General features: G+C 39.0%; 1 protein-coding gene across 1 annotated transcript; it reads left to right on the top strand.

Moving 5' to 3' along the window:
- Positions 1-1,831: 1,831 nt before the first annotated feature.
- On the top strand, positions 1,832-9,620 carry LOC138885608 (uncharacterized). Its single transcript, XM_070166575.1, has 5 exons — positions 1,832-2,016; positions 6,097-6,139; positions 7,424-7,808; positions 8,456-8,628; positions 9,162-9,620. Exons 1-5 carry the CDS (start codon positions 1,832-1,834, stop codon positions 9,618-9,620), a joined length of 1,245 nt encoding a protein of 414 aa, XP_070022676.1.
- The last annotated feature ends 1,786 nt before the right edge of the window (positions 9,621-11,406 follow it).

Raw genomic sequence — 11,406 nt, 5'->3', positions numbered from 1 at the left:
CTGTGTCCTATTTTTTCTTAGTAATTTTACAAGTTTATTCTTCATATTATTGATGCGTGACATCATGAAACTGTTTGGCCAAAAAGTGTTAGGCCTTTTTGTTAAACTAATTAAATAAAATGATCATGGGTAAATTCTAATTGGTTTTCGTGAGTGTCTGAACAAATTGGTTTTGGGGTTTTATTCTAATTGGTGTCGAGAAGTTGTGGCTGAAGCTTGGGTTCATTTATTTGAGGATTGCTCGACAATCGAATTTCTGGTGCTGAAGCTCGAAGAACAGCTTCAATTTTCTGGAGTTGAGTGCCTGAAGCTGTTGCGTAGCCTATGCACTCCTCGACGCATCAGATCTCTCCTCAGATTGACTGCTGCAGCTAGCAAGAAAACTCTCTCACAAACTCCCTGTAAATCTCTCCCCAGATTTACCTCAGTTAAGCTTTCATATCTTTCCAATCGAGTTGGGTTCCAATTCGAATTTGCCAGAATCATTCGCATTCCACGAATTCAGTGGTAGCGGTGATAGCTCCTTCTGGTTTTTGGGTCGTGGTATTTTCTGTGTTTTCAGGAATTCTCGGAGTATTTGGAGACAAGTTGGGCGCACGAGCACTGGCAAAGGAAAGCAACCTGGGCGAGTGTCAGCAAAGGGCGGTAGGAAGTGGTGCGTGAGCATACAACTGCATCGAGTACAACAAATCAGCCACAGGTTTTGTTATCGGGAGTTGGTACCTCCTGTTTTACTGTTTCCCTTTTGGTGTTAGCGAAATTACTGTTACTTTACTTCGCAATAGTTAAACCTTTCAACTAGGATACTAGTTACCACTTGTTTCCTTCTTGTTTGATTTGCGTACGTTGTGCACTAGCGAGTCTTCTCTAGATTGTTGTAGGTGTAGTGGCTGCAGTCTGGGATGATAGAATAAGGGCATGTCCTCGGGTGGGGCAGAGTGGGGGGCTGGGGTTAGGGGGTGGGTCGGGTAGCAGGGGAGGTAGAGGGGGCAAGGGAGCCTATAGGTTGAGAATCGAGTCATGGAACATAGGTTCACTGACGAGTAAATCCATAGAGTTGGCGAAAATCTTGCAGAAGAGGAAGATTAATATAGCGTGTGTCCAGAAGACTAGGTGGGCCGGATCGAGGGCGAAAAACGTGGATGGGTATAAGTTGTGGTACTCTGGTATCCTGAGAGGTAAGAATGAAGTGGGTATCCTGGTAGATAGTCATCTTAGAGAGTCCGTGGTAGAGGTCAGGCGGGTGAATGATAGACTAATGATTATTAAGTTGGTGGTAGGTGAGGGTACTTTAAATGTTGTTAGCGCGTACGCACCGCAAGCAGGCTTGGATGAGGATATTAAGAGGCGCTTTTGGGAGGGGTTGGATGAGATTGTTCGTAGTATACCGCCTTCTGAGAGGTTATTCATAGGAGGAGATTTCAATGGTCATATTGGGTCATCTGCAGGTGGGTACACTGAGGTGCATAGCGGCTTTGGTTTCGGAGAGCGGAACGGAGGGGGAATTGCGCTGTTGGACTTTGCCAAGGCTTTCGATCTAGTCATTGCGAACTCGAGTTTTGCAAAGCGGGATGAACATTTGGTTACTTACCAAAGTTCGGTGGCGAAGACTCAGATTGACTACCTCCTCCTCAGGAGATGCGACAGAAGGTTGTGCGAGGACTGCAAGGTTATCCCAGGTGAGACCCTCTCAACGCAGCATAGGTTTTTGGTGATGGACATTTGTATTAGGATAAGGAGGAAGAAGAGGTCAGTACAAGGACGCCCCAGGATTAGGTGGGGCGCCTTAACTGAGGATAAAGCTAAGGAGTTGGAAGGAAGGTTATCGGCAATGGGAGCTTGGAGAAGTGGTGGGGACGCGAACACAATGTGGTCGACGACGGCGGACTGTATAAGAAAGGCGGCGAGAGAGGTGTTAGGGATATCTACGGGCCGCAATGGTGGTCACAAAGGAGATTGGTGGTGGAATACAGTTGTCCAAGGTAAAGTGGAAGCGAAGAAGGCAGCTTACCTGCGGTTAGTAGGGAGCACTAACGAGGAGGAGAAGAGAGAGAGCAGTCAAAGGTATAAGGTAGCTAGGAAGGAGGAAAAGATGGCAGTGACGGAGGCTAAGACGACAACTTTTGCTCGTCTGTATGAGGAACTAAGGAACAAAGGTCGGGAGAAGAAGTTATTCCGACTCGCTAAGGCGAGAGAGAGGATAACTCGAGATCTAGACCAGGTGAGGTGCATAAAAGATGACGACGGCAAAGTTTTGATGGGAGATGACCAGATTAAGAGGAGGTGGCAGACCTACTTTCATAAACTTCTAAGTGAAGAAGGAGATCAAGATATTAGACCTAGCGAATCGAGGAATGCCGACAGTCACCATGAATTAAGTAATTGTAGGGACATTGAGATCGATGAAGTCATGGAGGCAATGCGTAAGATGAGAAGGGGCAAAGCTACCGGGCCAGACTAAATTCCGGTTGAACTGTGGAGGTGTGTGGGTAGAGCAGGCTTGGAATGGCTTACTGCATTGTTTAGTGTTATATTCAAGACTAATAGGATGCCTGAAGAGTGGAGGTGGAGTACAATGGTCCCGTTGTATAAGAACAAAGGTGATGTCCAGAGCTGTAACAACTATAGGGGCATCAAATTACTAAGTCATACCATGAAAGTTTGGGAGAGAGTGGTAGAAATGAGAGTGCGAAGGACGGTGTCTATTTCAGACAACCAGTTCGGGTTCATGCCGGGGCGATCTACCACAGAAGCTATCCACCTTATTAGGAGGATGGTGGAACAGTACAGGGATAGGAAGAAGGATCTCCACATGGTGTTTATTGATCTGGAGAAAGCGTACGATAGGGTTCCTAGGGAGGTCTTATGGAGCTGCTTAGAGGATAAAGGGGTCCCGGTTGACTATATTAGGGTGATTAAAGACATGTATGCTGGAGCTAAGACTCGGGTTAGGACAGTAGGAGGCGACTCTGAACACTTTCCAGTTATTACGGGGTTGCACCAAGGGTCTGCGCTCAGCCCATTCCTATTTGCCCTGGTGATGGATGCACTGACTCATCATATTCAAGGGGAGGTGCCATGGTGCATGCTATTTGCTGATGACATTATTCTAATTGACGAGACACGAGGCGGCGTCAACGAGAGGCTAGAGATTTGGAGACATGCTCTTGAGTCTAAAGGTTTCAAGTTGAGCAGGACGAAGACGGAATACCTCGAGTGCAAATTTGGAGTTGAGCCGACGGAAGCGGGAGTTGAAGTGAGGCTTGACTCTCAAGTCATTCCCAAGAGGGGTAGTTTCAAGTACCTTGGATCGGTTATTCAGGGGATCGGGGAGATTGACGAGGATGTCACACACCGTATAGGGGTGGGGTGGATGAAGTGGAGGTTAGCGTCGGGAGTCTTGTGTGACAAGAAAGTGCCACCGTTACTAAAAGGTAAGTTTTATAGAGCAGTGGTTAGGCCTGCCATGTTATATGGAACTGAATGTTGGCCGGTAAAGAACTCACACATCCAGAAGATGAAAGTAGCAGAGATGAGGATGTTGAGGTGGATGTGCGGGCATACAAGAATGGATAAGATTAGGAATGAAGATATTCGAGAGAAGGTGGGCGTGGCCCCCATGGAGGACAAGATGTGGGAAGCAAGACTCAGATGGTTCGGGCACATTCAGAGGAGGAGCACTGATGCACCGGTGAGGAGGTGTGAGCGACTGGCTGTAGTGGGCACGCGGAGAGGTAGAGTACGACCTAAGAAGTATTGGGGAGAGGTGATCAGACAGGACATGGCGCGACTTAGGATTACTGAGGACATGGCCATTGACAGGGAAGTATGGAGGTCGAGTATTAAGGTTGTAGGTTAGGGGAGAGTTGTGAATATTTCTACAGCACAATAGAGTGAGACTAGCCAGTTAGGAGTTGGACTAAGAATGTCATTGGTCGTCTATTGATGCAGGGCTTTACCTGCTAGTTTTACTATACCAGCCATCGTTTTAGTATTTCGTATTCTGTATTTCATATCTATTGTATTGCTGGTATTTTATTATGCATTTTTATTATGCATTTTTATGGTACTAATATATCGGCTTCTGTTGCTTTTGAGCCGAGGGTCTCCTGGAAACAGCCTCTCTACCCTTCGGGGTAGGGGTAAGGTCTGCGTACATATTACCCTCCCCAGACCCCACTTGTGGGATTATATTGGGTTGTTGTTGTTGTTGATCATGGGTAAATTCTAGCTAAATGTAATAAGTCCTAGATCTAAGATTGATGGATAGCAATAGTATAAAAACCAAATTCAAAACTATTAAATATCAATGGGGAGTTTAATAATATTGTTATGAATAAATGAGGGGATACTTACAAGCAATAAATATGATAAATGACAATAAATTTAAATAGAGAAAATGATTCACCAAAATATTCAATAAGGTGGATGATTCTCCCTCTGACAGTGATGTAAGGCAGCCAACGTGGGAATATAGAAAACTTTGTCGAATCTCATGTGAAAAAGTTTGGGACAAACAACAAATCGAATCTTGTGTAAAGATAATGTTTGTAGTTACTTGATAGTGAACTTTTCTAGAGAGAGCTTATCATATAGAATATTACCTGCCCCTTTCTTTCTCTCTATCTTTCTACTTATATGGGACATATCCCTTACCTACTGAAAGTACGAGTGCATAGAATATTTGTAGACAATAAATTTGCGTCAAGAAAATAATCGAGACCGAAAATATTGCAACAATCGTAGTATTTGATGTCAGATAATATGAGTGTACAATCTCTATGAATCCTCTAATTCTTCTTTCCAATTGTTAAAGAATTCAAGGGCATTTGAGCTTGATCTTCAATCTATATTTGCCTCACGAACGATGATCTTTAATTCAACTAGCACGAACTTTGATTTGAACTTGTACTCCTAGAATGTTGATTTGTTCTTCGCTCTTGAGATTGAACTTAATTTGTTCTTCGTTCTTGAGCTTGAACTTGATTGCTTGAAGCTTGAAATTTGTGGAGGAATTTGCAGCGTTTGATCCACGAGCTCTTTCTTGTTTCTTGTTATAACTTCTGGTGTCTTTTCTGGGTTATAAAGACCCTTATTTATTGTGGGAGGGAAGAGTTACGATAAGAACAAACTCTTTCCGACCAATCAAATCAAAGTGTGACAATGCCGCATTTGATTGACCAGAATATGTCACTTGCACACGTGGCGCGATTTCATTAGCCTTTTAATGTGACTTGGCATGCCTTATCATTTTGACACATGTCATGATCTTATTGGCTCTTCTGTTTGACGTGGCATGCTACGTCACTTGACATGTGACACCAAACTGAGCCTCTATGAAGATGATATCTTGGGCTTAATGAAATAGGCTCATTACTTGCAGCCCAATTAAATAGGCTAGCCCAATAGATTTGGACTTCTTTATTTGACTCATATGTATTGAACTTATATAATTAATCCAATTATATTAACCTATCAATTTAGTTGGACTAACATATTTAATATATAGTTCAAATTATTTTATTGAATTTAAATCCAAAAAAAAATTTATGCTTACAAATGCGCCATACTTCAAGACTTGTTGAGGTATAAATTTATCTAGCTTTTAAGACGAGACTTGAAGTATGTAAAAAGTAATTATTACTTCATTTTTATTGACTTCTCACCAATATCTTTTCACGTTGCAATGTCACTTAAAGAAGATTTAGGATTTAAACGTGAGCCTTTCCGTGGAATTTCACGTGATCAACTCCATGTAGGACACTCCTTTGTATTTCACTTTAACTTTTAACAAATCTTACCAGAAAACAAATTGCTTTTGGCAGTCATTTACGTGGATAATAACTTGTACAATACCAAATGGGTTTTGAAAACTTTGCACTGCCTTTAAAATCGTTGTCCCACATCGATATTTAGCTCGCAATAGCCACCTTATGATATCTATAAATACCGCATACCCTTCATTCCATTAGTACTAATTCCAGTATCAATTTTAGCATTTGCAAATTGTTTTGAGTTTACTTTTAACAACTTGGATGCATTGACATGAAAGTAATTTTTTTTCCTTGTGTTTTTCTTCCCTTGTCTTTTTTGTAGGTCAAATGACAAGGATACGCTCTTGTTCAACGAGATGATCCATGTACGCAGAAGACAATCATAGGGTGTGAGGGGATGGGTACGTATCCCTGCTCGAATATCGGAGAGGTTACTCTCATGGTCCGACTATTGAAGAGATTACTCTCAATGTGGCTCGACTACTGGAGAGAGTACTCTCAATGTGGTCCGACTACCGAAGAGATTACTTTCAATGTGGCTCGACTACCGGAGAGATTTCTCTCAAAATAACCCAACTATCAGAGAGATTACTCTCAATGTGCCCCGACTACCAGAGAGATTACTCTCAATGTGGCCCGACTACTGGAGAGATTACTCTCATAATGACCCGACTACCGGAGAGATTACTCTCAAAATGACCCGACTATCGGAGAGTCCGACTTAAGGTGCAAAGGGATTCATATGTCCACCTTAAGATTGGAAAGTTATAGTTCCTTTTAAGGACAAACCCATGAAGAGGCCAACTTAAGGTGCAAAGGGACTTATATGTCCACCTTAAGATTGGAAGGTTATAGTTCGTTTTAACGACAAGCCCACAAAAATGCCAACTTAAGATTCAAAGGGACTTATACATCCACCTTAAGATTGGAAAGTTATAGTTTCAACTCAAAGACGGCATCGACTTGACGACATTGACTTGAACTCTTGGAAAACTTTGAAGATTTGGCGGACTTTGCAGACTTCAACTTGAAGAGCGGTTGACTTTTGAAATTTAACCTGAAAAATTAGCAGACTTGAAGACTTCAACTTAAAGATTTGGAGGGCTTAAACAAGTCTACTTTAAGACCGGCGAATTTGAAGACTGAAACTTGAAGACCGACAGACTTGAAGACTTCAACTTGGAAACTTGGAGGACTTAAATATTTCAACTTGAAGAGTGGCGAACGTGAAGACTTCAACTTGGATATTTGGAGGGTTTAAGTATTTCAATTTCTCTTTTGCTTTACATTGTTAGACTTTTATCTTAGTCGCATAATTTTCAGTTTTATGCGCTTGTAATAAAAGATTCATATCTTGTTGTGGGAAAGTCCAAATAACGAATTGTTTGATTTCTCGAAAATTAGACTTCAATATTTAAAATATATCCAAAACTTAGAACCAAACACCTTCATAATCACCCCATATACTACTTTGAAATCAACTTTAGATTCCATCATGTTGAAAGTTTCGAATTTGTGCAGTCGCACTACGATATTAAGAGAAAATGTTTCGTTGGATAAAATAAAAGTGGGATCAATATTTGACAAAAAAAAAGAGTGTAATTAACTATTTTTTGAATATAGCAATTAAAGGACATTTTGAATTCAAGGTTGTTAGATCAAGCTCAACAAGATATTCGTTGAAATGCAATGATGATAGGTGTGGGTGGTGTGTGGGTGCTTTCAAAGTTAAAGATTCAATATTGTTCAAGATAGTAAAGATTGAGAAAAATCATGACTGCTCAGTTAACACTATGAAAGCTGATCAAAGGCATGCAACTTCAAAGTTGATTAGTGGTTATATTATTGACAATCTTCGAGACCCAAGGTTTGAAGTTACACTAGCTTTTGTCATGGCAGAAATGCAAAAATTGCATGGACTAAACATTGGGTATCACAAGGCGTGGCGTGCTATTCAACGTGCTTCAGCTTTAATAAGAGGAACTCCTGAAGAGAATTATAAATTATTGTCTTCATACTTGTATATGATGAAAAGTAAAAACCCGGGAACATATACTAACATAAATATAGACTACAACAACATGTAAACAACCAAAAAGGAGATTATTAGTCTGTTTTATAAATTTTAGGACATGTTGTCCTTAACCAGTTTTTGATGTGTGCAGTCAAAAAGGTAAGGACACTTGGTCCTTAACTTTTGAACTCTAAGTTAGGACTGTCTGTCCTTAATTTTTGAACTTGTAACTCTAAGTTCAGGACTTCATGTCCTTAACTTTTGAGCTTGTAACTCTAAGTTAAGGAATGCATGTCCTTAACTTTTAAACTTGTAACTCTAAGTTAATAACTGCATGTCCTTAACTTTTAAACTTGTAACTCTAAGTTAAGGACCAAGAGTCCTTAACTTTTGACCTTGGAAGTCTAACTTCAGGACTACCTGTCCTAAACTTTTGGGCTTGTAACCTGAAGTTCAAGACTAACTGTCCGTAACTTTTGAACTTGTTAGTCTAAGTTAAGGACTACCTGTCCTTAACTTCTGTTAACCTTCAACTGTATTTTCAGGTTTCTTTATATGTTTTATGTATATGGATCATAAATAACTGGTTAAAATAATTGTAGACCAGTGATTGTTGTTGATGCAACTTTTTTGAAGTCAAAATTTCGTGGTGTTTTAATGATTTCAGTTTCAAAGGATGCAAATAACCAATTTTTCCCACTAGCCTTTAGAATTGCAGAATCTCAAAATAACAATTCCTATGAGTGGTACTTTAGTGAGCTTCGCAATGCAATTGGGAGCCGTAAGAATTTAATTTTTTTATCAGATAGGCATCAAGCTATTGCATATGGCATTGCAAAGGTATATCCTGAAAGCTATCATGGGATTTGTATCTATCATTTGGAGCAGAACCTAAAGTGAAGGAAAGTAAAAGTGAGGTCATAAAATTTTTCCAAAGTACTGCAAGAGTATGCAGACGCAAAGAATTTGATTTATGCGTGTCATATGTAGCAAAAGTAGATAAGAAGACTTATGACTACTTGATGGAAGAACCACCGGAAAGGTGGGCACGTTCTTGTAGTCCACGATGAAGATATGACATGCTCACAACAAACATAGTTGAGTCAATAAATTCTGTGTTATTAGAAGCAATGGAGCTGCCTATATTAAGAATGATGGATTTCATCCAAGTGAAGCTACAACGTTGGTTTTATGAAAGAAGAAATAAAGCAGAAGGAACTTTTTATGACGTTTCTTGTTGGGTAGAGGAGGAATTGAAGAAAAAGATAGATTTATCATTTACTTTGAATGCAAGTATTATGTTCTTTGTTTAGCTTATTATTTTAATGATAATTTAACATAATGTACTAACTTATAATTTTTTAACATTAAAGGTCTTCCCTGTTGATTCATGGCGTTCTAGAGTTGAGGAAGAAGGAATTACTTTCTTGGTGGACTTAAACAAAAGAACATGTAATTTTTTTCAGTTTCCATTTGATGAATTACCATGCATACATGCAATTGCAGCTATCGAGAAGAGAAACATCAAGAAGTCCAACTTTTGCTCGCACTGGTACTTAAAGGAATCTTGGCTGAACACATATGAAAGACAGATACATCCTGGAGGACATACTGATTCTTGGATTGTACCAGAGAGTGTTAAGTCACAAATTATTAAACCTCCAGATTTCAAAGTGTCACCAGGTAGAAGACAGAAGAAAAGGCATATTCCAGCTACCGAGTCATCAAAAATAACATTCAAATATGGTTGTTGCAGAAGAGTTGGTCATAATAGAACAACTTGTATATATTCTCAAGCAGTCCATTCATTTTCAAGGAAGAATAGAGAATAGTAGATATATACACTTATGTTTATCTACTCTTTTATGTTTTTGCTATAAATTGGATTCATTTAGGTTGTATTTATTTGAGCAGATGTCCTGAATATTCAAAGCTTCTTTGCGCTTACATGTTTTTTGTTTCTTTTGAGTTCCAAGTTCAAAAGTTAAGTATAGGCAGTCCTTAACTTAGAGTTCCAAGTTCAAAAGTTAAGGACACGTGGTCCTTAACTTAGAGTTCCAAGTTCAAAAGTTAAGGATACTTGGTCCTGAATTTTGAGTTCCAAGTTCAAAAGTTAAGAACACTTGGTCCTTAACTTTGAATTCCAAGTTCAAAAGTTAAGGACACTTGGTCCTGAACTTCAAGTTTCAAGTTCAAAAGTTAAGGACATCTCGTCCTGAACTTCAATTTCCAAGTTCAAAAGTTAAGGACACTTGGTCCTTAACTAATACTTGCAAGCTCGATACACTTAATTTAGGGATTGAAAATGGACAAATCAATACTTGACAGAAACAAAGAAATTAATAATATGATGCCTTCATATTACTTCTGAAACTGTAATTTGGCATAACTGTGACCAAAAATTATGCTATGCAAACAAAATAAAAGTGCCTTATTTACAGCAATTTTATACAAAACATCAACAACAACTAACTTTCTTTACAACTAAACTACAACTCCTTTGGGCAACAAGTTTTATTTTCACTATCATAGTCGTCGCCAACATTTTCTGGTGGTGCATCATAACCAGAATTTCTTTTCCACTCTCCATGTGCCCAAAGATTTGCTGCAAGTTCTTTTCTAAAGTTTATTATGTCTTCGGGTTGGAATTTCTCCACATCCTTTCCAATCATCAACAACTCCACATACTTGATTAGGAATGCACCACAATTAGTCTTAAGAAAAACATAAGATATGGAGTGAATTAAAAAAATCTGTAATAAAATACATCTAAAGTACATATAAATTATATAGCAAATAACAACACGTACGATCCAGTTTGGTGTGGTGATCTTTGCCACTGAATATCAAATTTGTTGAATGCATTTCCAAAAGATTTGTGATTTTTCTCAAACTATGAGAACTTTAGCAAGTGGGGGACCATGCGTGCATACATTTTAATGTGATTCATTCCTGCCTCATATGGCTCACTATGAATGGAATCGTACACATCAATCTTTTTCTCATTCAAGTCCAATACCCCCAAAAGAAAATATGTCACAGCATCATCATCTTCTGGAGGAAGCCAACATGGAAAAAAGATTCTGTCAACCTCAGTCCAAGAAATTCCACATCTACGACTATCACTCCACACATATGGTGTCAGAAACAATTGATTATCACCACACCAAAACTCAACTGTAGCATCTTCATTGAAATCCTTATATACAAGCACCGTATAGTTATCAAAAAATATATATGTAGTTGTGCAACGAAAAAGATGGGTGCGAGGGGTAGCATTCCTTCTTTCTCAAACAATACAGGGCAATGTCAATATGCTTCATAAAAAGCAAAAAAAATTAAACAAATCCATCAGTCATAAATAATTAAAAAGCAATAAATTAAGAATAAAGAAAATAAATGCCTTAAGAATTATCAAACCTTATCATCAAGTACAAATCTACTATCTGAAAGCTCAAGGAAGAACATTTTGCTACTGATTTTTTGATGGTACAATTTATATGGATTCTTTCTCACACCATTATTGTCAGCATATATGTAAGTTTCTCCCCTGAAAATTTTGAAAACATCAAAGTTAGAAGTTAGTCCTCATTTCCTAATTAAGGGCATCTAGTCCTG

This window comes from Nicotiana sylvestris, chromosome 1 (genome assembly GCF_000393655.2).
Source record: "Nicotiana sylvestris chromosome 1, ASM39365v2, whole genome shotgun sequence".
NCBI lineage: Eukaryota > Viridiplantae > Streptophyta > Magnoliopsida > Solanales > Solanaceae > Nicotiana > Nicotiana sylvestris.
This window is presented reverse-complemented; position numbering and strand designations above follow the sequence as displayed.

Excerpts from the sequence above, each read along its gene's own strand:
- LOC138885608 (XM_070166575.1), top strand. The coding sequence starts at position 1,832 with ATGGGAGCTTGGAGAAGTGGTGGGGACGCGAACACAATGTGGTCGACG. Across the intron at positions 6,140-7,423 it reads TGTTCAACGAGATGATCCAT|GTTGTTAGATCAAGCTCAAC; the intron begins GTACGCAGAAGA and ends TTTGAATTCAAG. Across the intron at positions 8,629-9,161 it reads TTGCATATGGCATTGCAAAG|GTCTTCCCTGTTGATTCATG; the intron begins GTATATCCTGAA and ends TTAACATTAAAG.